This window comes from Sylvia atricapilla, chromosome 3, assembly GCF_009819655.1.
Source record: "Sylvia atricapilla isolate bSylAtr1 chromosome 3, bSylAtr1.pri, whole genome shotgun sequence".
NCBI lineage: Eukaryota > Metazoa > Chordata > Aves > Passeriformes > Sylviidae > Sylvia > Sylvia atricapilla.
In genome coordinates, this window is record NC_089142.1 from 36042091 (window position 1) to 36069964 (window position 27874).

Below are 27874 nucleotides of genomic sequence, written 5' to 3' on the forward strand. Positions count from 1 at the left end.
AATTAATTGTTTAATCATATTGAGTTGCCTGTGGCACCAAGAAAAAGAAAGTTAAATGTCAATATTTCACACTGTCAATTGAAATGAGTCCAGATGTTAAAACACTAAGTGACCTAAAAATCATTAATTTCAATTCAAACAGAACCTTTTCCAAAGCAAGCTTAATCTAGTGATTCAGTCTTTCCCTTCCCCTCCCCACTACAACAAAACATGGAAATAACCTCTATTGAATATGTGCAGTGACTGAACTAGGCAAATAGTACACAGGACCAATGTAAAGATTTTCATGTCTTCTGCCATTAAAACTCACTGGGTTTTGATTAAGATTTTAACAGTTTTTGAAGACAATACTAAAGAATCCTTAACAAGTAAAAATGTCAGGCTTTGTTTTTCTCTAAGAAAACAAGTGTTTGTTCATCATTGTGCAAATTCTAAGTAGAGAAAGCTTCAGTTGTTATCATTTTGTCTAAAATCAATGAAATTCAGTTTCAGGAATTTAATCTAATACAGCCCGTCTACTCTCAAAAACATACAGGCTAGTGCCAATCCAAATGGGACTTTTTTCTGAGAAATTTGAAGAAACTTAATTTAAGAATGAATAAATTCACAATATAAACATCTGCCATTGTTTTCAGTGCAACACTAATTTGCAACAGTTGCTTATATTTGAATTAACAAGTTCTAGAGAATATAGAAAGCTTAGCCTCAGGAAGTGTCAAGAAATATCAGAGGAGAGATTAACTGTTAAGGGACATTCACACAAGCGTTACCGATTTAAAAAGGGAAGAGATTACATACCCCTCTCCTCCAATTCTTGTTATCTTTAGACGAAAATCAACTGAGGTTCAGGCTGGGTGGCTTCCATTTCAAAATATCATCACAATCGACAGGCTTGTATTTCTGAAGTAAATTAAAATGCAGTTTAATTATGCTTATTGGTTTTCACTGGTTTTAAAAGTAAACAATTCAGCCTTTCAGACTCTATTAGCTGTCTCTAATGAATTACAATAGTTAGTGACTGAAACAATGAATACCATTACCATGGAGGTAGTTGTGCTTCACTACTTATTTGCTTCTCCCTTTTAAAACTGCTTAGCACTGTAGCTCTGCCATGCATATAATAACAAAGCTGAGGATGGAAATAAAAATTAGCATACTTCATTATCTTTCTCTGGCTAATGGAAATTTTCAAGAAAATAAGACAGCACAGAAAGAAACAAGAACACTCACAGGACATATAGAAAAGACATATTTAAGTAATCTCAACATTTTGGAACTATTTTATGAACAATATTTTTGTTACCCATGCTGCTGGCTGACAAAAACATGAAAAAGGCAGAAGCCACCATATTGCCAGCTCTCAGAAAGACTCACCAGAAACATGTACTTTCATAGCAAAGCAATTTAAGTTATGTAAAGATTAAAGAACATCATGATATACCAGAACATGAAAAGCATCTCTTGCTAAAGAACGAGAGTACACATTGGAACATAAGTTGAAAGGAATAATTTTCTCTTAAATTAGAGCTTTAGTTTCTCATGGTCTCTGCTATCATCTGCTGCCATTTTGTTCATCCTCAGCTGCCAGGGAGAGTTAACTTGTTGACCCTTCCCTACCAAATACTTTTCATGGCAATGGAGAAAATCTGAATTAACATGAGTGGGGCAAAAAAGAATAATTTGCAGATGACTAGAATGAGAAAATTTACTTCTTTCTTTATATACAGTGAGAAAATTTATGCAACTTTATATGAAAAATAAAACTAACTGAGAACCTCCACTGTCTTTTGGTAACAGAAGTCATCAGCATCACAATGCAGTCATGCTGTGTAAAGTATTTTCAAAACACAGCCTTTACCGATGATAAACCTAACAGTTCTAGATCTAAAATGACAAAAAGCAGATGAATTTTCTGTTTCTGATGGAAGAATGTGAAGCTACTCTTTCCAAAACAAATGCAGCATATCTTACTTATCATTTCTTGATGAAAATATGGTCATTAATTCTTAATGATGTAAAAAGGACAGACAACCCCTCTATATCACGGCACTGAAATTCTGAGGAAAAGCTACATCTGATCTATATAAAACCTTCCTCACTAGAGCTCTTCTATCCTGACTCTGGTAACAGCCAACAGCATGTGCTCAGGGAAGACGAAAAGCAAGGCAATTATATATTATATTTTCTACTACTACTCTTTGAGAAACTATCTCTTTTGAAACTCAGAGACTTCCTGATGTGGATGTTATTCAAATGTGATTCCTACAAATGTAGCTATTTTCAGCTTCTCTGCATGAGCTTATATAGCTCCCCAGTAAGACCATGTAAACTTCCATCAGCTGCAAAAGCCCATGGCACAACCTTTCATGCACAGCCTGATTACCTTGTAGGAATAAAACCACTACCTTTTGTTTATTTTGAACAAGTTTCTGTTGTTTTGAAAGACTTGCGCTTCCCAGGGATCATACTAAGAAAGATGCTTAACAGTCCAGCCCCATTGTTTCCATGCGACTCACAGTTTCTTTGCCTCTATATGCATAGAAATGCACCCAGCTCAGAGGCTATCATTTCACATGTGCTCTTAAAATTTTTTCTCCACTTATATTACTCTACATTTATCTACATAAAAATTTATGCACTCTTTTATCACTCAGCCATCCAGTTTTGTAAGAGCATACTATAATTCTCCTCATTTAGGACCAGCCCTTGCTGATCCATCAAGAAAACATCACTGAATGGTTCACCCAATTTTCATTCTTGCTTACTTGCAGTACAGGTGGCTCCCTTCCGTGGTGAGGACTGAACAGTACCCCAGCCTTCACTCCTACTTTATAACCAGTTAGATATCTGTGCAAGAACCTTGTAAGTCTCACATTAGTTTCTCCAAGAAAATTTTGACAAGAGGCTTTCTGGAAATCTTATCAAGAAAAACCATATGATCTTACTTAATTGAGTTTTGAACCCTTTTTTGGAGAGGCATAACCTTCCTTTCAAACAGGTATGTAATTTTTACCAACTATATATATCATGTTCACCAAGAACTGTATTGTTTCTACTCCATTGTCCCGTCCAGATACGAAGCTTACAGGATTGATTTCTTCCCTTACCTTCCATGACACCTGAGTGGGTTTTTTAATTGGTAATGTATTGTCTACCTTACATGCTTAGGTACTAATGTAGATTTTTCACATAGGATCTACTATCCAACTCTTTCAAACTCTTTTTCCTAGAATGACAAGTTACATCTTCCTAAAAGTTATTAAGAGACCAATTTCACAACAGACAGGAACAACTATTCCAAGATCAGTAATGAAAAGCAATGTTTTGACAGAATATATCTGCATAACTGTAATTACACTGTGGGATCCACAATTTTGACTCAAGTTTAAAATTAACAGGCTGGCTTACTTGAAGGGAATGGGAGAGGATTTGTTCATTAAGATGGAGTTATTTTCTTTGCCTCAAGAACCAGCATAGTGTGAGACAAGCCTCAGAAACATTTTATTCTATCAATAAAAAAATAATCTCTAGCCCACTTCAAGTTAGTCAAGATAAAAAAGCAGAAACAATATATCCTTTTGACTATTACATTTCGTTTTGACCACTGTCAAACAGCCTTCTCACTTCACAGCAATTTGTTAATACCAACACCTGGTAAAGGTAACTGGCAAATTACAGGTATCATTCAGAAGCAGTTACAAAGCCTTAGATAAGCCATCAGAATTCAAAGCCTATACAAGGAACAATTTATATAGCTCCTCCCTGGCCTCCCTCAACCTCTTCTGTTACCATGAAAGACAGGAATTCACAGAAGTCTGGCTCAAAATGAGAATTCATTCAATGGCCATATTAATAATTCCTAAGAAAGAGATTAATTTTTAACAGGTGAGTCCACACACACAAGACAGCACTGGTAAGTTATTGAGTTTGAATGCTAAGTGCTAAATTAACTTCTTTGAACATGAGCTGAAGCCAAACAAGAATTCTGCTTGTTAAATATATGGAAACTTCACCTTAGATGAATCACTGCATACTGCAGACCTGTACTGCGTGAAGTTACTCTTTATTTTAATTCCAAATCAAAATGTGAAGCAATCTGTTTGAGATCAAACTACACCCTAGCATTTTAAATATAGCATTCATAGCACTGATATCCTCATCACCACCCCAACAAATATCTATGTACACGACTACTTCTAAAACATCCCCTGTCATCTCAGCTACAAGGTTCATATTTCAATCTGAAACCTGTCAACCTAGTCTAAGCACAAAAATTAGAACTCCACACCAAGAAGGTACATTGACAAATCAGAAACTATCTCAAATAGCTTTAAAGGATTGGACTAGGTGGTCTCCTGAAGTCCGTTCCAAACTAAATTATTCTACAAAATTGTGTCTCTCTTTGCTTGCTTGTTCTTTCAGCAGCCATATTTGGGCGAATTTTAGTTGGCAAAAACAATGAACATTCCAAATAAATCCCCCAGTTGTTCCTATTTACTATACTTTAATTGCAATATCTGGGCAGCTCTGGTGCATGCAAACTGGATTTTTTCAACGTAAGACCAAATTTGAAGTTTTCCTTCAGGGACACACCTAATGCCCTTTATGGTGAAGTACAGACCCCAGAGGCCAAGGCAAAGGCTATTCCATTGCGTTGCTACCTTGCACGTGCAAAGCACAAACAAACCTGAGCTGTGAAGATATCCTGCAACCTCTAGAACTGATGCTTAAAAAAAGTAAGTGCATCAGTGCCTTCAGTTGGCTATTAAGCTCTTAAATTTTTACATTTTTTTTATATCTTTTTACATCCACTCATCATCTACCCAATGCTTCTTCTATCTTTTCAGTAGTAGTGGTAGTAATCATTGTATAAATGCCTCATTTCTGTGGCCATTCTCTCCTGGCAAAACCTCAGGCCCTTACTTTTATGAAGAGGACGAAGATAAGGGACAATGAATGAGTTAGAAGTAGCATCACAAATATGCCCCTACGATGGGGATCTTGAACTTCAGGAAAGAATACAATAATGACCCTGAAACTCAGGTGCACACCAATGCCCTGAGACAAAGAATCATCTGAAAACAGCTCAACAGAAAGCACATCCTCTGGCATCCCTCTTAGGCTGTTAAACTCATTGATTTCTCACCTCAAACTCAGTCCCATAGGCTCAAGTGGCTCTAGTCAAACCACTATGAGGGTTTTGTTAGACCCTTGTTAGAACCATTTCAGCACATCAGGGCACAGTTATGGGCTGCTGGTCACGTTGAACCTCAATCCCCTGTCCTGTCCCAGAGTACTAAGCTCCCCCATTCCTCCACAGCTGCCAAAAGAGCAGGCCACTCTTTTCTCGTCTCCCATCAGATCAAGAGAAAGGCTGGCCCTCAAAGCCTCAGGTTCTGTCATCTTAACTTCTGCTGACACATTTCTTGTCAACTGCAGATAGTCTCAGATGCATGTTTGGGATTTGCATTCAATGGATGGCACAGCAGAAACCTGAAAGCCTAGACAATGGAGGTATCAGAGTCCCATAAGGAGGATAAACTAACTCCAAATAGCTGCTTCACATGGATAGATGTTTCTGCCTAGTATTTTGTAGGAGGAAAAGCAGGGATAGTTTCTGGGACTGCATTCTGGGCAGGCAGTCTGGGGTGGTGTTGACTCACCATGAAGACACCCACCTGGAAGCCTGAGTGACTTCAGCCTAAAGTCTAGACAAAACAAACAGTTTCTCCTAGCGACTGAAAAGGAAGAGGTGGTGGGATGATCAAGAGAGAAGTTCGTGTCTCATCAAGAAGAGGAAAAGAAGGTTTACTTTACAAGGGTGGATGTCTCACTATCCTACCAAGTCTAATCAGCCAGCTTTACCTCCCATAACCCTTACTAAATACCATCCTCCGAAGTGCAAGCAGTAGCTAACCAGGCCACCTTACATTTCCCTTCCTCATATCTCACTCACTCCTTCTAAATGATGGCAAGCCAGCAAATAACCCAGTTCTTACTTTTCTCCTAAGTGGCACAGACCTGCTGCTTGTCAGCTCTAATTTCTCCTCAGTAAACTGGTCAGACCGAGCCCTGCAAAGTATCTGGAAGGCCGCAAATCTGGCAGCTGCAGGCACCACCAAATTAGAAAGTAAGCTAAAATAAAGGCCACAGAAAGCTCAGGAAGGTTTGTTTGGATTGTCATACTTGCTTAAGAGGTATGGAAGGTTGAGTACCTTTGAGGAGTGAGAGCAGAGCAGGTGGGAAGGGATGGGGTTAACCAAGACTGGGAATCTACTGGAGTTCTTTTATATCATTAAATGTAGTTTGCCACATTGCAAATATATCAGCATCTAACCACACTGAAATGTAATAAAATTTAAGTATGCATTTAAGTATCCTTGAATATGAAATATAAATATTAAGCATAAAACTTAACCATGACAAACTTATAATGACAATAAACCTGCTCCTCTTACAACAGAACACAGTGTTAAATGTTTTATCTGAAGAGTGCTGCTTAATTCTGAGGCCTCTTAATCCATAGAGCAGCTGCTGGCCTGCCCAATCCAATAGTTTGCATTCAGCTGGGTAACAAAAAGACGAATAATTACCCAAAATGTGTTTTTGTTTCTTGCCACTACAGACCTCGGATCATTTTAAGGACTCAAAAGGATTGATTATAATCAATCATTTCAGGCTAGACTTTATAAAGAAGTGAGATGAAGACACGGAAGTTGCTAACACTGTTGACAGACTATGTGAATAAATCACAACAATGGATCAAGAAACCACAAGATCAAAGGCAACCATTGAGTCAATTGTATATTCATAGATTTTAAGACTGGAAACCATTACTGGGCTCATTGAATTGGCTCTGTTGCATAAAGGACAACGGAAACTTGAACAATGTTTATATCAAGCTTATAACTCCTATTCAAACTACAGTAATGTTTATCTCAAGTTTATAACCCCCTATTCAAAATACAAGACACCTAGATAAAAACACCACATAATGAAGAGATCACATGTATCTTATGGAAGTTACCACAGTCATTTATTGTAGTTGTGCTTAAAAAGGCTATTTCTACACTGAATCTTGTTAATACCTGCTTTAGACTGAATCCGGCTCTCCATGTAATTACTTCCCTTTTTAAGATTAAAATGAGTAAGCCTGAGTCTTACTGCATGGGTAATTTCACCGTTGGCTAATATACACATGATCATAGTGTAATTTCACAAAAGCCTTTAGAAGAGTAGGCAACAGAACTGAACCTACTTTCCAATATTCTTTTCATTGCTTATACATACAGCGGTACACAAAGTGTATTTGTTTTCTTCTGCATTGCATTAAGAGGTGTTGATAACTAGCTGAAAAAATTCTTTTCAATTTCATGCCTTTAGCTGGGACTTAACACACTCCTGGAAATACAGCCCACATTTGTCTGTATTCAAGCACCATCACAAGATCCACCTTAGCCTACATGATTGATTTTTCAGGAAAAGAGGTAAGTTTGCTGAAAAAAGTTAAAATATTAACAACATGCCCATAAAAACATATGTAAAATCCAATGTTATCATTAAACCCCTTAAAGCCTTCGCGGTAATGCACTTCTTTACCTGTCACCAAAACAAAACAACAAACAAAACCAAAAACAAACACCAAAACAAAAAGAACCCCACACCCCAAAAACCAAACACAAACAAACAACAACAACAACAAAAAAAACACCCAAACACAAGACACTAAATCTACTTGAGGAAATAAGTTATGTCACTAGCAGTTAAATTGTGACCCTTAGCTCCTAAAAAATTCTGTCTTCTGTCCCTTCCAGCTTCCCTTCTCTGTTCCAACTCTTTCTGTTCCATACAAGCAACTTAAAATCTCCCCATAGTTCCCACAGACCACCACTGCATATCCTCATGGATTCTGTTTTCTTTGCTGGGAAAAAGCTAAGCAAAAGGGAATGTGGCACCACAAGATTCTTGGTCATTGATGACTACGTCTGGTTAATGCTTGTTCTTGCTGTATACTGAGGAGGACACTGAGAACCTGGAAGAAAGGGATATACTAGTCTGATCACAAGCCCACTATACTCCCTGGCTGAGGAGCAGAAAAGGTCCAGCTTTTCTTACAGATGTCAGAAACAAATAGATTATTTGAAAAACACTGCTTTGAGAGCAGTGGGATCACCCCTAACTCACATCCTCAGAGGTGAAGGCAAAGAGTGTTGTACATTATGGCATTTATGGTGTTTGGTGGTGGTCACTGGTCATCAGCAAACCAGCTTCAGAGATTATTCGTCTCACCCACAGAGACGCTACTTTGAACGTTGTGGTCTAGGACAGAAAAGGAGAACAATGTACAGGAGCAAATGCCTCCAGATTCAAACAACAGGGTGTGTGACTACAAAGACTGATATACAGAAAAAGGGAGAAAAATTAGTGCTTGATCTGAAGTGCACACTGGAATTAACACCTGGACAACACTTTCCACTTAGAGCAAACATCAGACAGTAAGAGAGAAATATTATGTTCATTTTTGCACTAAACAATTATAATTTATTCTATTTAAAATACATCAAAATATTTAATTAATGCTTCTATTTAAAATACATCATTACTAATTTTTTTTTGCCAAATATATTCCATATATCATAGAGACAGAAAGAGAACTCTTAGAAAGTCTGAGGAATTTCAGAGGCATCTAAGAACTTCTATGAATGAAAAGCAATAGATGAAACTTTTGACAAATGCATCTCAGGAAGGGAAAGACACGCAACACTGAAAAAAAGATGCTTTAAAAAAAACCCTCTTCAGTGGCACTCAGTGTCTCAAAGATTATCAGGATTCCTTTGTTCTTTATATAAACAAATCAAATGTACCAAGTACTGATTTCTTTCTTGTAAATATTTGACATCATTTCTGTATAAACTCTAGAAATAGTAAAGCAGGCATTCTTTTAATAAATGTGAGTCAAACTCTTACTATATTTGTAAGACAATAGAGGGAGATGTGATCTGTAATTACTCCTAAGAGTGGTCAGGTTAAGATAAACACTGGTATTTTCCAAACACCTGTCAGTTCTGAAAGGCATTTCCATGGTTGAGACAAAACACAAGAATCTAAACACAGAATGGAAAATATGTAAGAACACAAAATGACTGCAAACTTTGTATAGCTACAAAACACAATTCAAACACTTTCCAATTCTACAGTTTTCATGTGTTGTACCAAACCCTTCACCAAGCACAACCTGTGTCTAACCATGGAGAGACGGCAATGACACCCTAAGTAAATGACTTAAAAAAAAACCCTCATTCCTTCCTTTCAAAAAAAACTCAACAAAAAGAAATTATTAAATGCTGGTTTTAATGCCTAGTGTTCTAAATTACTGGTTCAAACTACCTGAACCATCAAAGAGCCGCAGTCCTCAGTAAACACCGGTTTTTTGCCTAGTTCAGTGATTTGATCAGAACAGACACACTGAAGTTCAATAAATATTTGATCAGCTTGAAAATAAGGTTGTTAATGAATTCCAGACATTATATAAAGCAATGTTGTCACATCATTGAAAGCAAATCTGCAACAGTAATTTTAGAGACTAAAAAACATGGAGAAAAGGACAAGTTCCTCGGCTAAACCCCACTCTTAGTGTCCATGGTTAAGCCAAAAGGATGACAGAGCCAACTCTAGATAACAGTTTTAAGTAACTCATTATTGACAGTGAGATCTCCATGCTGCTTTAATTTCCGTGTAGTCAAACAATTTGTTTTAATTCTTCCATTCTTCCACTTTAAAAATCAAAATAAGGAAAAAATAATGTGTTTTAAGACACGATCACATCTGTATTCCAGAATCTTTTCCTTTTAGAGAGATAAAGAATTAAGTAGGAATGATACTTTTAATGCATTAGGACTGGTTAGCTATCAATAGCTGTTTTGGAACAGCTGTTTGAGAAAATGTTATTGTACCACAATTTGTCTTTTATGAAATGTGACTTGAAGCTATATGAAGTAGAATGAAAACTGTTATAATCGAAATTATCTATGAAGATTAAGCTTAACTGTCATGCCAGACTAAAAAGCAAAATATGCAGCCATTTAAATACTGTTAGATTATGTTTTATACTAAGGATTTTAACACTTGAATGCAAATCAGGTTTAGAAGGTTAACCTGTATGGAGAAATTATTTTGTTAATATGTTAATAGAAACTGCTTTTTCCAAAAGTGCCTCTGATCCTCCAGCTAATGTAATATTTATATTGGACTTCTCTGGTAATTAGCAGGCTAACGTCTTCTCCTTTTGCACTTTAATTTAGCTTTATTACCTCCAGCTTCATTAAACATCTTGTTTCACAGCTATACTAATAGCTTTTCTCAATATTCCATTAAGCAAGGAGAAAAATATGAGAACATTTTATTCATAACTAACATCATTTACATATTAATCCTATTAATATTTGATAAATGACGTTCAGATCACAGCCAAACTCTATGTTTATAGCAATCAAAACGTAGCAGCCACAAAATTCTTTTTCCTCCTCCCCCAGCACATTACTACGAGCAGCAGAAACCTATTTTTGACCATTTCTGTCCCTTCACTGAATACAATGGTCTGCACCTAGAAATTCCAATGCTTGGGTTTGAAGCAAAACCAAAAAAGAAACGGCTTCATGTAATTGGCCAATGTATATATGATCCAATATGGACCAACTGAAGTCTGCCTTTGATTATAAACTCTACTTCTGGCAAACTAAGGTAACTGTTGAAGAGCTACATACTTCTATCTTTGTGACAAATAATTTCCTGACAACAGAACTATAGTGCCCACGGTCAAAGGAACTGGTGATGGTCCATGTCTGCTACTTAAGATATTAGATTTATATTGCAATTGATTATTTTGTAATCTTCTTATTTTTCACCATCACTAACCTCATTTATAACTTCATTACACATGCGCTATGTAAGTCTTCTGAAAAATTAACACAATACTAGAAACACTCAAGATACTTCAACTTGTCTTTCATTGCTGCATTTGACTCTATATTTCACTTTGTATAACTAAGATAAACTGACATGGCCTCAGCATGCAGCAGCAGTGTAAACTGTCACCAGAAACTATTGTATTTACTCCTCCAGATGAAATTTTCTTTCAAATTCAGCTTCACAACTCATTAACAGCCTTAACCAAAAATTAATAGAATGGAAAAGCTCATACCTACGTAACTTTGTCTCACCCATACACTGTTAATTTCTACCTGTCTAGAAACACATATAAACAAACCCAGAGGTAAGAAGCTAAATGGCTTAAAACAACTGTCCATAAACTGTTGGGAGAACCAAGATAATACAGAAGCATCCCTGCTTCACTCCTTTCCTGGTTTTTCTTTTCTTTTTCTCTCTTAAAGCAATGCGTATTATTCTTCTCTCTGCTACAGCAACATAACAGGTCTTTGAAAGACTCTTAGGGAGATCATCCTCCTTCTAATCTTCCTTTCACAATTTCACTGTGAAAAAAGCCGTGGTCACATGAAGCTAGTAATGGTAGAGAACACATCAATTTTCATTGTATAAAGTGATAAATGTAGTTGCTTCACGGCATCACTTGTTTTATAAGCCTTACTGTTTATGTCTCTTCACAAGTTTTAAGTGTGGTAGACACCAGCCAAAACCTTCTCTCATTTCTTATAACCAAATAGCACCAATCCTCTTCACCTTCTGTCCTTTCATTTTTACCACCTCTGTCCTAACTCAAGCTTAAGTGTAGTCATCATTTAAATTTACACCAGAGAAAGAAGGAAGTCAGTCTCTCAGAGGACTTCTTTCTTTGTGGCTAGCTAGTTTGTGACCAAAGGTTCCTAGAAGTCCCACAAAAATTGGGCTGGATCAGCAGAAAGTATTCACTGCTTCAAGCCTGGCAGCCATAGCATTCTGGTAAAACAAAAGAATCTCCATGAACTGAGCAGCAGCACTTTTGGCTGACTCACTACAATAACCTGATTTGGAAGCTGGGTAATTTATCAGTATTAGAGGCCACATTTGCAGAAGCTCCAACCTGCAAATTTAAGTCTTCATCATAACATTGCTGTTGCTGACATTTTTAGTAAGCTATATGATAACGAGTACAACAGGAATAACATTTCAGAAAATCCCCTCAGAGCCCAGGAAGATTAATGAAAACTACCCAAACTTACACAGAAAGATGCAAAAATATATTTCAAAATACTTCTTGAGGAATGCCAATCTTAAAAAAAAAAAAGAATGAAGCCTTACACCAAAAAGCAATCAGCAGGCTGGAGCTTTTAGCTAGTCTGAACATAAGGAGAAATGTGCAAGTAATAAGAAATTGCAGCATGTTGGTCTCAGACATAGTCCAATTTCTCTTTATAATTCCAGAGCTAAAAAGCCCCTAGAGCTGAACAGATATGCCTGAAAGATGATGCACAGAATTGCCAGCAAGATTTTCTTCTACATGTTGCTAAATGTATGCTACACAAAATTGTCATTAAGGGCTAGCTTATTACATCTTATAGGGCTACAAATCTCCTTGAATTAAATATTCATGAGTCTTGTTTGGAATACTGACTCCTGTGGTATTTTATAAGGAACAATAGAAATTAGCCTTTTCAACTACGTATTCTAGTACATAAATTATAAAATTATGAGTTTTTAATCATATTAAATTCATCAGTAGCCATTGACATTAAAATAGCAAACCATGTATTCACATCCTTATTTTCAAAAGGAAACATTCTTACAACATGGGAATTAAGTCCAACCAGTAGAATTCAGCATTTGCTTTGCAGTGTTTTTTCTTTGCAAGTAGCAAGCTGATATTCTCAGAGACGAAAAGCAAAGCAGGGAAAAATGTATATTGAAAAAATCAGTATGTATTTTCTCTTTCAAGTCTCCTACAAGACTAAGACAACTTTAAACTGCATTTTCAGGAGACTAATTTGGATAATGAGCAGCGGAAAATCCTCATCTAAGAAGAAAAATCATACCATGTCAAACAAGAAAATGAAAGGATCTTTCCCACTCTTTGTGTGATATTAATCCTTGTAGTTCTGACTTAGGAACAAACAAGTCAGTGTCTCTGGGTAAGAACAGGTTAAGTTGCATAGGGTAGCTATTTGCCAAGCACTGTAAGGAAAAGAAATATAGGTTGTATTTTAAGAACATTACTCAAAAAAGTCTAGTTACTTGGAAATTAGTTGCTATCCTTCTTGGGAATTCTTCCATTAAAAGCAGTGGTTCTGATGTGAGTTGTTAATATTGCCCTGTAACCAAACACTAGTTCCTGCTACATCAGATTTTTTTTTACCCTTTCTACAGAACATGACCACACAAACACTCGTCAGACATACAACACAAAATCTCTGGTTTGAATACTGTGATTGAGCAACTGCCATGAAGAACTTGTTCCAACTTCTCTGCAGCTGGCAGGGCACTTTCACTCTGTCACTAGCAGAAGGGTTGGAGTCAGACTTCTTTCTCCTTTCCCTTTGCTTCAATGTTTCTTCTAGAAACAAAACGTTTAAATATTAATGTAGCTATGCTTCCAGCAGGCAAGCAGCTGAAGACCCAAAGAATTAGAGGAGGGGGTAAGTGACAATTACCATTTGCCAAAACAAATGCCATCAGGTTTAGCTGCTATTCAACAGTTTAACATTTTAACAAGGGAGAATAGAAGGAGAAGTTAAGCACAGCTTTTCCCTAAACAAATGTACAAGGTATTTAAAAAACAGAATTATATTTCTTAGGAAAGAGAATTGCAACTCATAGTGCAAATTCACCAGCATCCATCAAGTGAATTGAATTGTCTGATGTGTAGTTGCTGGTAAATTCTGGAGAAGAAAGCAGACAAGCCTGAACCAGTTCAGGAGAAGATTCTTTCAAATCTGATTTCTCTCCCATGCATCCTTTTTCTTAATGTCATAAAAAGACAACAGTCCTTTCCTTAACCTCTCGAATATAAAACACAGCTGAAAACACCATAGGAAAAAGATAACATCATTGATTCAAGCAAGAATCTGTGATGATGTTTGGTAGACAGTTTAAAAATCTCTTCCAACCTGCAAGACAAAGCGAGTTTATCACTTCGATGTAAGCATTACTAAAACGCTGAGGTAATAATGAGCATGCTAGTATGAATTCTGAGCTAATAAACTAGATCTCTGTGAAGCCCAATCCTACTTGTGAAACAACTTCAATAGAATCCTTCAAAAACTTTCTTAAAAAGCAGATTGAGTGTAACAGAGATGACATCAAAGTGAACAAGGCCACCAGTCATCAATCCAGCAGGTACTCCAGAAAGAATGAGAGCCATACGGAACTACATCTCTCTTGACACCAAGAACAGTAAGTACCATGCTCATTTTATGAGCTGTCCTGTAAAAACGTTTTCTCTTGTATAGTACATCCTCAACAGAAGGAGAACATGACTTTTATAAGCCAAAATCATTCAATAAGCTATTTGTTGAAATTAATTCTAAAGTTGGGACAAAGAATATGAATCTTAGCAGATGGGGAGTCAGCGGTACTGGTTTTGGCAGAAAGATCAAGAAATTCAGTTCAAGTAGAAATCAAAGACATCTTAGCTAAAACAGAGCTATGACTGCAGTGAAAGTTGAGGGAGACTCTAAGTCAAGCATTATTCTGCATCTACCAAAATACTAAAATAGGTGGATCAAAGTTTTAGCGGCCTTATATAGACAACACAGGTTCTTAGGCTTTTGAGTACATTTCATCCTCAGTTGCACATGTGTATTTGTGCTTACAAAATGTGTGAAATTGAGAAAAGCTCTGGAAAAAATGGGTTTCAAAAGCAGCAGCTCAGGTTCTGACAACGGTTTGTAACTGTTGCAAACAGACATACTACAAAATAATATGTTCCAAGAAGGTATTACAAAGGATCTAAAGCTTTAGACTCCCCCTCACAACTGGGGGTAAAAGAGAAAGACCATTAAAAAAACACAACCACTAGGACACTAAAACCTAATTAGAGCACAGGAGTGATGTACAAAGACAACAACCGTCAGCTGTTCATTAGGAACAGAACGAAAGCAATTTTGTCTTTGGGGTGGCATAAGAATTCTTAATGGTGTTTAACTCCCTGCATCCCTCCTCCTCAGCGTCCTTTGTACAGGAGGATAGTGCTCAACAACCAGTATTGTGCTCCAACCCCTTCTATTCCAGCACCTGGGGATCACACCCATGAGCATTTAAGTAAGTGCAATCTTGCAGAAGAGAACTGCGAGTATGTGTGACTGCACTGAGAAATGCAAGAGAGCAGTCAAAAGCTGCCTGCAGCTGACCATGACATTGCCCTAGCAGTCCCCAAAGAAACCCCTTTATGAACAGCTGCCAAGATTTTCATGTCTCAGAATCACTTCTTTCATCTTTAGAAAAAAAATCTTTTGTAATTTACCCCTTAGCCAAAAACTGATTCTTAAACAGTGAGCTACATCATGACTTGAATTAAAAATTTACTGTTAATCAAAATTCCCCTCCAGTACAAGGCAGTTCTCACAGTATTAAGCCATTAGCTATACAGCTAAATATATTCTTTTTCTAAAACCAGCAAAACTCTACTTACTTCTTTAATAGCTGGAGGCTTTTTTAAGCAACCAAGACGTGTACAAGCAGAGCAGTATATCCACTTAAAATCAAGCTGGAATATTTATTCTAGTAAAAAAAATTATCAAAACCCCCTTGCTTTCTGCCTGATCAAAATTTTAATAATTTTTCCCCTCTGTTTTTTTCCTGGCCAGTCACCACTAATATTCCTAAGAAATTAATTCATATATATTTGCAGCGAGACACTGCAGAGTTTCAGAAGTAATGGAATAACACCCACCAAATTTGGTAGAGGACAGAACCCTACTTCTTTTGAAGGCCTAGCAAAATATGCAAGCAAATGTCATGGAAACAGAAGCTCTCTCCATAGTAACACCATTTGTGGCACTGTAGCTAACCACTCTAAGATGCTTCAAGACAAGGTACTAGCTTAAACCCAGTTTTCATTTAGTATTTGTTCCACAACATTTCATATATCTATCAGCTGTAAAGATTTATTAAAAACATTAATAGTTCACAAGAATGCAGTATTAAAGCCAAAGTCAAATATAAGGGCAAACTAATTAACTGTGATAAAGCAAGTCTGAGTAACACTGTCTTTCGGGAAAAAAGCCAAGAGACTGATGGCACTGTAAAGAATCATTACATTACAGCTGGTTTCTACTACACTCACTGACTCCATGCAACAATTGTCACATGTGCAACAGCATCTTACATGAAATACATAGAAGGAGCTACAGAGTAAGACACATAAAAGTAAAATAAAATTTTTAAGAATATAAAAATATATAATTACACCCAAGCAACCTTCAATTACCTGCTGTTATACAAAAATTTAAATTTTTTATCAATCAACCCAGCAACCAAAACTCTCAAAACCAGCTGAACAAAGACTCTGACTAGCATTGTAGCTGCTCTCCATGGAGATGGACCAGCTTAGTGCATAGCAATTGGAGCCATGGGAACGATTGTCAATGAAAATTTATTTATTTGACAAATTCAGTCCTGTTTGTGAACTATCTGTGTACAGTTCATGACTCAGACAAAAAAAAAAAAAAAAAAAAAAATCCTGATTTATTTTGTGGCCCATTTTCTGATCTGATGACCAATGCAAAGTTTCACTTCCCTGACTGTCACTAGATACAAGCCACATGGTACTATGTGTCCCTTCGATCCAGAAACCGAAAAGAGTCAGTAGTGCAAAAATACATTACCTCTGACATTTTTCCAAGTAAAATGCCAGGTCTTGCAATCACAGAAAATAGAGCTTATCCTGCAGAATTTTTTTTAAACATCAACAAATAATAGCAACAATTATTTATCTGGTTGTTCTTGTTCATATGAAAATTATGAAAAGTTACACTCATTCCTTACTGGTTCAAATACTTTAATGAAATATAAAGTTTAAACTGAATCTTGTAACAATGAAAAGTAGTGTGACTGTATTACCATAATACTTAAGCTGTCTGAAAATAAATTTATAAAAAACTTTACCAGTCTTTGTACACAGAAACAGTCCCATGCTCTCTATGTATTTTAGAGTGTAGAGCTGATTCTACTAAAAAATCAAACGCATTCTTCCAAAAGCATGCAAGTGCTTAAAAAAAAAAAAAAGCTCTGAATGTTTCCAAAACATAATATATCCATACTATATACACGTTTGTCTTACAGAAAAAAATATGTATTACTTAAAACTGATAACTTCAAAAAATATTCTGTAAATAACAAACAACACAATAATGCTTTTGTCTACTGGCCTTTGTCTACTGGTCTTGGATCCAGCTCTGTAAGGAGAGTAGGGGAAAGGAACCCCCAAAAGCCGAATATGAATCTGCTTTGCTTGATGTTAGTTGATGGTAAGACTGCTGCAAAGGAATATGCTGCTTAAAAAGTAGCAAATATTGACCTCTGCCAGTCTCTTCTCCAACTAAACTTACATTTTTCCTCACTATCATACACATTGGAAATCTTGCAGAATAGATTTAAGTAGAAAACTGGAATTTTACATTTTATACTTGAAGACAAAAGGAACAACCTCGAAACTCTTATTTTGTTAACCACATAGCAAACTTCTTTTTTTATCTGTTTTGAGCACTGAGCACTGGATCCTGTGATCAACTTACATTTGTTAAACAGTTGTTTCCAGAACTATTTAGAGTTATCCTTTATTATTCTGGTTCCTTTTTCTCATTACCAGCAGAACAAGCCATATTTTCCCTTAAAAACAGCAACATCAATTCACTGTCTGACAAGCTCCAAAGATACACATTTCTACTGCTCTCATAAGTTTAAAGTTCTCTCTAGAGAATTTCATGTTGCTTAAAACACATTTTGTTTTAGTGGTTGGATGAATATACAGATGCAAGATCTCCCTGGGACTTCTAGTGATCACTGTTTGGAAACAAGAAACCTACTCTTTGTCAGTTCAAACTTGTCAAAACTTTCTGACAGGATGTAACAAGTGTACTAACTGGTTTTTAATGAACAATTCAAAGCACACAGAATATCTGTATTTTGGAAATCTGAGATAATTTCTAGCTAAGACTACTAATCACTTTCCCCTTTTGGAACAAACCAGCAGACATGTCATAGCTGTACATTCCCCTGTTTCAGTGGAAAGCAGTTATGTGGAGAAAACCTGAATTTCATTTCAGAAACACAACTAGCAGCATTAAAAGAAAATAAGCTTTTGCTTTAGGAATATCTGCACCAATTACATAGGAAACCTTCATCAGGTTTCTGATCTCTGACTTCTATAATCAAGGCATGAAGTCCAGCACTGCCCTTCTACCTCTGTACTTACATACTTGTATGATACAATCACATCTAAATTATTCACCATGCACCTCAGTGGAAGACAATGAAATTTTCTTAGAAGCAATTTATAGCTTTCATATCAAGCTCAAGACTTTCATTTTTAATCACGTTAATGGACTTGTTTCACTATTTTTGTAATATCAAAGGCTAGGAGAGCTGATGAGAAGAACAGAAAAGTACAATTACAACTGAAACTAAAGTTACTGCCAGTCAAAAAGACTGAATTATCACACAGTGTACTGCTGTACCTCTTCGGTATTACTATTCCACATAGCAATACTATTCCACAGGCACCTCTGATCCTTGCAGAGTACTGTTCTGTACAGTATCATGAACATGATTATCTTAAATGTGTAGTCACCAACATGCACAGTTACCTTCAAAGATTTATTTAATAATACACGCTAGCACCTAAGAAAAATATTCTTATAAATAAAAAATTCAGTTACCCTTTGGTGATATTTATCATGTGTTTTCAAATTCACTGTTTATAAGATCAGTGACCCAGTAAACACTTCAAATTATGAATGACAGGGTAACGTAGAATAAATTATTCTGCTTTTAAAGGAAATGTCTTTAAATGTTTTGAACATCCAGATACCACAATGCAAGTGCTGATACTCCTCTGAAAGCCATCCTGTTTCCTCACATCTCAGGTATATACATCATTTTCCTGAAATGCTAGGCTACTGCTTACACTAAACAGAAGGATGGAGATCTAGCAAAATATTCTGTTTATCCTGATACCACTATTTTTGTTTTATTACTCTGCTCCTGCCTAATAAAGAACATGAACATTTTATGCAGGATCTCCATGAAAACTTTAAAGGTTTGTTGGCTGCCTTTTCTGCCCTGTACAGAAAACAGAACTGGAAGAAAACAATCACAACAACCTAGTTCTTCTAGACACTTTACTAAATCTTTTCAGTTTGATAGAAAGAGTACAGAGGGATCATAAATGAAGTACTCTGTTCATGGATATCTATTCTGGGATCTGAAGGAAAAACAGTATTGACAAAATACTTTCTACTATATGGTCCAGTTTCCAAATCATCCCTGATCTATCAGCTTCTCAGTCCTGGAGAGATTGCTGTAAATTTCGGGATGAGTCGGAATGCTGCTATGAAGACAAGTGACCACTTCATTAATCTATTCAAGAGCTGAATCCGATGATTCAGTAAGGAGTTCTCAGTGATTCAAATCAAAAACTCTCTTAGATTTCCCTGTCCAGCTATAAAAGAGATTTGAGAATTTTTTTCAAAATGGATCCACAACACATATAAATCAATGCAGTTTTTGGAACACAGACCTATTCTTTTAGAATAGCTATGTTTTGCAGAAGTTGAACTATTGTGTTGGTATTCTCACCCAAAAATCCCATTTTTAGTATATATTCCTAGTATTTACCTATTTATTTCAGTTAGAAGGTACATGCAATCACAGTTAGAGGCATGACAGCAAGTGCACTCCACAAGCTCCCTGACAGCTGGCTTTGAGACAAAGAAACTGTACAAAAACCATTTTTGAAAGTCTTTATGATTGATGATTCTACAACTTTATTTTCCCAACATTTTAAACAGTAGCAGGCAGAGAAAGTGTTTTTTTTCTTTTCCTAAACAACACATGCAGAGAAGCCACCACATTAATGTCAACTGACAATCCCAAGGATGACTAGTCCACATTATGCAGGAAAGATCTTTCCTACTGACACTGGCAGGCAGAATGATTAAACTGCACAAGAGAAGATCACAGAAGAACCCATTTAGGTAGCACCCATAAATGCAGTTCACTGCCTAAGAAATCAGAGAATCTCAAGCAGTCCAGGTCATTAGCAAGCAAATGAGACAACATACCAATTAGGACCAGCACTCTCCTAAGGTAATCAGACTCAAGGCATTGACATCTATTCAGGTTGACATACTAAAAAAGTCAGGTTAAACAATTCTGGCAAATAGCAAATACGTTTGCATTTAAATCTGAATATACTAGAGGACCAAGAGGAGAAAGTTAAACAAGAAAAACTTGCTACACCCCAACCTTACTGTATTTGGGACTAAAAATTATTCATAAAGGAAAAGAGGGAAATGTAGATATTTTCTAGGGTGTGAGTTATTTCATATTCTTGGAAAGTAAGTGAAAATCATACAAATCTGCTACTTTCAAAAATCATGGTACTTGTATCCAGGAGTCTAACAATTTAATTAAATAAGCTGTAATTAATTTAATTAGACCTTACTTACTGGTGTTTAGGTTAGCATTTAATTTTCTAGTTTTCTGATTAAAAAAAAAAAAAAAATAAGAAAACAAGTCACTCCACGTGGGCAAAGACAAACTTGAGTTGGTATAAAAGTTTTACTTGTACAGTCACAGAAAACTTCTCAAAGGAAGTATATACAAAATATATTGCCAATATATTGCTAATATATTTGCGTATGTTTGTAAAGCATATGAAAGAATGGTATATGTGAGGGAGGAATAGCTACTTTAAGAGATGAATTGCAAGGAACATTGCCATGGAAATTGAATATAACAATTATTCACAGGCAGAAAAGAGTTGCAAAGCTCAGTGGCATTTCAGGAGATTGTCAGCAAGTTCACTGCTAAAGGAAAACCACAACTGCACAAGAAGTGCACACTGATATGACAACAGCATCCCTTGACAGCAATAGATTCAGTAAGGAACATTCCTCTTACAGAAGAAATCACATTTCCCAAAGAGATACTCTAAAGATGAAAGGTTTTAGTAACATGGATTAACACAAAAGACTGACGAAAATTATTCTCTCCAGATTCTCCTTACTTCTGCTGCAAACTCCAGAGAAAAAAATCAGTTTCTGTCTTAACAAACTGAGGTGTTGATGTCTTCTCCCAGTGATAGGATGAGCAGGAACAGTTCAAAGCTGTGCCAGGGAATTTTAAACTGGACATCAGGATGCATTTATGTACTTTAGAGGATGGTGAAACATTGAACAGGCTTCCTAGAGATGTGGTCAATGCCCCAGAGATGAGAGTGTTTAAGAGGCATTTGGTCAACGTGCTTAATAATATGCTGAAATTTTTGTTCAGCCCTGAAGTGGTCAGGCAGTTGAACTAGATGATCACTCTAGGGCCCTTGCAATTGAAATAGTCTGTTCCAGTCTATTCTATTCCATTGCCTCCAAATCTTACATGAATCACTACAAAAAACAGAAAGCTAAATCCAGAAACATATATTTGTTAGAAACAAAAATCTGTGCTATTATATGTTTTTTCCTAAGCCTTTATATATCAGCTTTGGTATTGAGAGTATATTTGGTATATCTGAGTCTGTCTGTGAATTACGTGTTATAGCACCAGAAATACGTAACAATAACTGTTGCCCCATCACTGATAAACAGGATGTCTGAGTTGCAGAAATAAGCCAGCAAGTGACTGGGCCTATGATTAAAAATTTACACACCATTTGATAAAATACATACTGTGAAAGAAAAGGCTTTCCAATTATATAGGATTATTTAGAACAAGCTGGCAATGCTTAATGGAATAAATCGTGGAGATATTTTATTTGGTGGTATCTTATGGAGATATTTAATTCAGTTTTAACTTCAGTGATTTTGGATGAACTTTTACAATGACAGAAAATAACACAGCCTATTATACAGTGGGAATAGCACAAATAATTAACAGGCAACCAAGCATTTCAGATCACTACTAAGTCTGCCAAAGGAATGGAAAAAAGATATAGTAATAACTCATGCAATGTTATTCAGTTATAAAAACCTGTTCATTATTCTTTCATTTTAAAGGCTAAGCTTTGCATTAGTATTCAGTATAGGGAGTTATGTGTTAAATAATTCAGCTGTTCTTTAAAATAACATTTATCTTAGAAGAACAGAGCTCAGCAGCTGCCCTTCGTCCTTCCCTCTAAAAATCCCAGTTCCACACAACTGGACTTTATTCCTCATCCAAAATAAAAGCATGGAGGAGTACCAAACAGAAATCAGCCAAAGCCAATGCAAAAATGTAACAGAGCTCAGGAGGCAAACACAAACAAAAGATTTTAAATTGTGATACATGCTTTCATAGATGCTCAAAAGCTGTCCTTAGGCCTTCCTAACTGATGGCCAATGAGTCTTCATTTAGTTGGCTAAAGTAAGAAAATAATTCTTACATCCTTTCCCAAAGCAAAGGAAAATTAATAGCTTTAGTCAGCAAGAAAGCTGGTTATTAGGAGATTACTAGCATAAAAATTAGACAGTCTGAGATATCTAGCAACGGTACGATTTACAAAGGTAAACGTGAAAAGTAATTTCACTGATGAGTGGGCAGAGGCCAGAGAGCCAATTCTGCCATCAGAAGGGGTCATTTCTGAGATTTTCATTAAAAATATACAGGCTGGTAACCTGCTAGTGCTCTAAAACAAATGTAAGAAGTTTGCTGTTTTAAAGCAACATTTCCAAAAAAGAACTGAAAGCTTCCAATCTTTACACAAGCATTCAGAATCTGTAAATAAGGCATGTGGCTTCCACTTTTAAATTAACTCACTCATTGTCTGGGGCATGATCCAAATGTCCATGAAGTTTCTTGCTGCTCTGTTTTACTCCTACTTAGCAGTTCCCTTCGGGCCCTGCTCTGCCAACCTGTTACAGGTAGGGGAACCAGAAAGTTGATCAGACAGAATAGAGCTGATTGAGGCATATGGGAGTTATACTGATAGGATCTTAAATGGATATACAATGATGCAGGGAAAAGAAGTGTCAGGGAGAAGCAACAGAAAAAGGAAATAAAAACTAATGAGGAAACAGGCTGTTGGATAAAGAGAATGTATGAAGAGAAAAAATGTAAAGGAAAAGAGTACAAAGAGAAGAAGAGAAGCAATAGTAAGAAGACATTTGTCTCTTGAAATGGAGTTGTTAAGAGTATTATACATTAATGCAGGAATTGTGTAAGAACCACACATCACATCAAGCTACCTACAAAGCATTCTTAAATCATAAACAAGGCAAAAACATCCATCATTTCCACTAAACATGCTCTTCTCATGATTTTTGAAAGCTTTCAGATTGAGAAGGGAGGAAATGGGACGGAGATGGAATGCCTCAGCCATTGCCTTTTAACTGTCACTGTGAAATGAAAGCCTCTGTATACTTCAAGCAATAACCAATATAAGTAACTCAAGTAACCAATGAATTAGGAATAATGCTCAGTTAGTCTGATCTTGCAAAACAAACTAACCTGCACGGGCAGAAAACAATCTCCTTACTCCTTAATGATGTTTCTACCATCATCAATCACAGTGCAAAATAATTTTTGCTTCAGTACAAGAACCTTGCTATTCATAGTAAGAGTTTAGATAGGAATATGAACAGAAGAAAACAAACCCTCTTACATCTAACTGAAACCCTAGATTCAGTAGTAAAACTTTTTCACAAATCCCTTTTCATTAAAGCATACAAATTTCTCAAAACTAGATTAATACATAGTCACTTGAGGTCAAATCTCTTCAACTCATAGAAAAAAGAGAGAAAACCAAGATCTCTGAGAGGCTAACAGATATTCACAGGTAATTTTGGATGGTTTAAGTTTGATTGCAAATCAGAATTAAACCAAACTTCAAAACGACAAAATATTCTTTCTCCATCCATACTGACTCCCAGTGCCAGTGTTGCCTGTAGGTAGTGGGGAATATCCATATGCTCAGGTTCCGATGCTTTTGTCTAAGACCAGACACCAAGAGGAACACCTCAAACCAGGCCAGAGGAGAAAGGAAACTCAGAAAAGACTTTCAAACAGTAGGAGCTAACAAACTCAACATTCCTTGTACCAAATAGTTAACTTCTGCATTCACCTAAAAAAATACGGCAATTGTGGGTAATTTTCCCCAAAGAATTTTCTGTCTGCACATGTTGACATTCTGTTTATCCTCCTCTGCTGCCACTTCATTCTTCTTTGTGATTTTGCTTCAATTTCTGTCTACATTTGTGTACTCCTCAAAACACACACTGGATTTCAAGAGCTCCCAAAAGATGTTCTTGAATTTCTCTGATTTTCTAAAACTCACCATCATTTCCATCTATCCTTTCTTTCTGCAAGATCAATTATGTCAACAAATACGGTTCTCAATTTTCTTCTGGATATGCCATGGTCTCTTCACTTGAGACAAACAGGTTTTATAAAGGTCTCTAACTTTCACAATAACCAAAGTTCAGGGCTCTACCCTCCAATCAACAACAGGGAGTTATTTTCTCTGACAAGACCTAATCCCTCATGCATTCATCTACAACACAAAAAAATATTTCAGTTACTATTCTCAAGGGGTCATTTATGCACTGTTATACTGTTTTCTTGTATTGTTGCCTATTAATATTTTCCCTCTGTATCACATAACAAAATAGCCATCTCTATCAGCTTCATCCTTTTCAGTTAATCAGCTTTAATACTTCTTTCCCAAGTAACAGGTCTACAAAAATATTTTTCATTCTAAATATATTACTTACACTTTCCCAAGTAAGAAAGTCATTACACTGAGGAAACTGCATATTGCTTCATCCAGGAAAATCAGTTTAATAACAGATGCAACAAACAATATTAAATTTTGAACATTAAAGAAATTCATTAAATATTAATAACATTTATAACAATTTATAAAAGAAAATTGTTTTAGTTGGGTTATAAATTTTTAAGTGTGCTAAATCAGAAAACACAAGTTCTAGAAACACAAAACGTATCAGATATTGATTTCTTGTAAGAGTGACTAAGAGATACATTCTTCAGTAAGCCCATTTCAACTAGAAAAAGTAATTTCAAATTTAGCTGTAGTAACTCTGCTTAGCTTAACCTCTAATTTTCAGGGAAGTGTTTCTGAGAAACCTTTACAATTGCTTTAGATTCTAACAATATTCTAAGATATCATCAGGACTTCTAATGAAAGTGTGAACTTTCCTTACCCTAGTAGTATTGCTTTAAATTGGAAATTTTTATGTATTAAAAAAAAAAAAGGTTAAAAAAAATTATGTGGCCTAATTGCTTAGTTAGCTGATGTATAACTTGAAATATAGAGGCTTATCTTATTTCCAGATGGGAGTGTCATCACCTCTTGTTAAAATCTACAGTATAAGAAGTAGATCAGGAAAAATATGTTTCAACTGGAAAAGTATACACATGTACTTCCCACAAGTAACTGGAAGGGTTAGAAATATCTGTCAAATTTGAAATAATTGAAAACAATTCCTTGCTTAATAAAGTCAACATACTGGAGGGAAGAGATGCCATCCAGAAGGACTCTGACAGGCTTGAAGTGGGATGGTGCAAACATCCAAGCCCAACCAGGCCAAGTGCAACATCCTGCACCTGGGTCACAGCAATCCCAAGCACAAACACAGACTGGGTGGAGAATGCACTGGGGAGAAAGATTTGGGGGTGTTTGTTCACAAAAAGCTCAACATAAGCTGGCAGCGTGCACTTGCAGCCCAGAAAGCCAATCAAACCCTGGACTGCATCATAAGAAGAAAGGGCAGCAGGACAAGAGAGGTGATTCTGCCCCACTGCTCTCATGAGAGCCTTCCTGGCATGCTGTGCCCAGCTCTGTGACCCCCAACATAAGACAGACACAGACCTATTAGAACAAGCCCAGAGAAGGGCCACTGAGATGATCACAGGGCTGGAGCACCTCTCCTATATACAGGCTGATGAAGTTGGGGATTTTTAACCTGGAGAAGAGAAGGCTCCAGGGAGATCTTCTAGCAGCCTTCCAATATCTACAATGGGCCTACAAAAACAGATGGAGAGCGACTTTTGGCAATGGCATGGATTGACAGGACAAGAGAGAATGGCTTCAAATTGAAAGAGAGTGGGTTTATTCAGATATTAGGAATAAATTCTTTATTATGACAGTGGTCACGCGCTGGAATAGGCTGTCCAGAGAAGCTGTGGATGGTCATCCTTAGAAGTGTTCAAGGCCAGGCTGAATGGGGTAAAAGGCATCCCTATCCACCTCAGGCAGGGGACTGAAATTAGATGATCTCTACATGACAGTTTGAGTCCCTTCCAATTCAAACCATCCTATGATTTCCAAGCTAAGGAGAAGGTCAAGATGGATAATGCTACAGCCATGATTTATGCCAACATACAATACACAGTGCAGTGTATTCACTGTAACTGATTCAACAGGAGGAGTAATAGAATGGAGGAGGCCATGCTAGCTTAAGAACTACTTGCATTATTTTTCCTGGTTGTCTGCAGTACCTTTTGGTAACTTCTTCCCAGGCCACTCATATATACCTTTACACTGGCAGACATGGCTACAGAATTTATCATGCTTCAATTGCACTAAAACAACATGAGTCACTAATTTTAATGAAATTTTAATGTGCAAACATCCTTAAAAACCAAAATAATATGAGAGTTCAAATCAATGGTTGAAATATTCATGGAATTCATGCAGTAATAGAAAATTCTTCCTCATTTAGCAGCCCACATCCATAGTACGTACTCTAAAAAAAAATGAGACGATTCCTGAAAACTACCACCATTTATCAGTAAGAAATCACACATACTACAAATGAGATAGCAACTAGTCAGAAACAACACTGCAAAGTAATCCTGACCAAAACAAAGATTAGCTAGTAGATGGATGAGTGGGGAGGGAGAGCGAGAATTTCATCTGGGGCTAAAAGAAGAAAAATCAAGAAAAATCAATTCTTTATGCTACTTACTCCTGTAGGTTGAAATATCAGTCCATCCACTTCATGGCTAACTTCTCTGGCAAAGTTTCCTTCCAGGAGCTGTAGAACAAAAGAGAAAGAAATCCTTTTTCCATAGAGAAATGCACATCAAAGTGAGTAGCAGTGGATTATATGCTACTACTGCAATCGTCTGCCAGTAAACAACTTATTTATGGTTTAACATTAGAGCTCAGGAAATGTCAACGTCAACAAAGTAGCAGTTTCTACAAAGAATACTCAAAACTAGAAAGTCCTTTGTCCAAAAAGAAATACTTAGAAACCAAGATGATCCTATGTACTAGAAAATAAAGAAGTATCAGTTCTAATAAAGGACACTAAAGTAATTTTTGGGCAACTTAAAAAATCCATTTGCCATTTTAACACACAAGTAGCACTTACTTTAGATTGAACTTATTTCTTAAAAAATACTACAGGGCATCATTTGAAATTCATGTTTGACAGATTTCCTAACTAGGGCATAAACCAGTAACATAGCTACATGTCTGTAAAACAACTCTGAATTAATTTGTATTTAGAATATTCTATTTTATGCTTTCAAAGACTGTGAATTCCATATGGAGATAAATATATCCATCAAGATGAATTTACCACAGAAAAACCATCTAATTAAACACACCACTGAAAACAGCTAGTCAGGTTATGAGAATTGATGAGATACTTCCATATTAAATTATGACTTGCCTAAGGAAAAGCAAATAGCCAAGGAGAAGTACAACAGACAATAGCAAAAATTAGAATTATTGAAGTATCTCTTTATTAATTTCAATTTATGT

General features: G+C 36.3%; 1 protein-coding gene across 1 annotated transcript in view; it reads right to left on the reverse strand.

Moving 5' to 3' along the window:
* RNGTT (RNA guanylyltransferase and 5'-phosphatase) overlaps nt 1–27874 on the reverse strand; it is a 168576-nt gene that overhangs the window by 62146 nt on the left and 78556 nt on the right. The window contains 3 exon segments of the mRNA XM_066315130.1: nt 799–842; nt 844–900; nt 27072–27140. Of these exon segments, the coding sequence (XP_066171227.1) occupies nt 799–842; nt 844–900; nt 27072–27140 (170 nt within the window).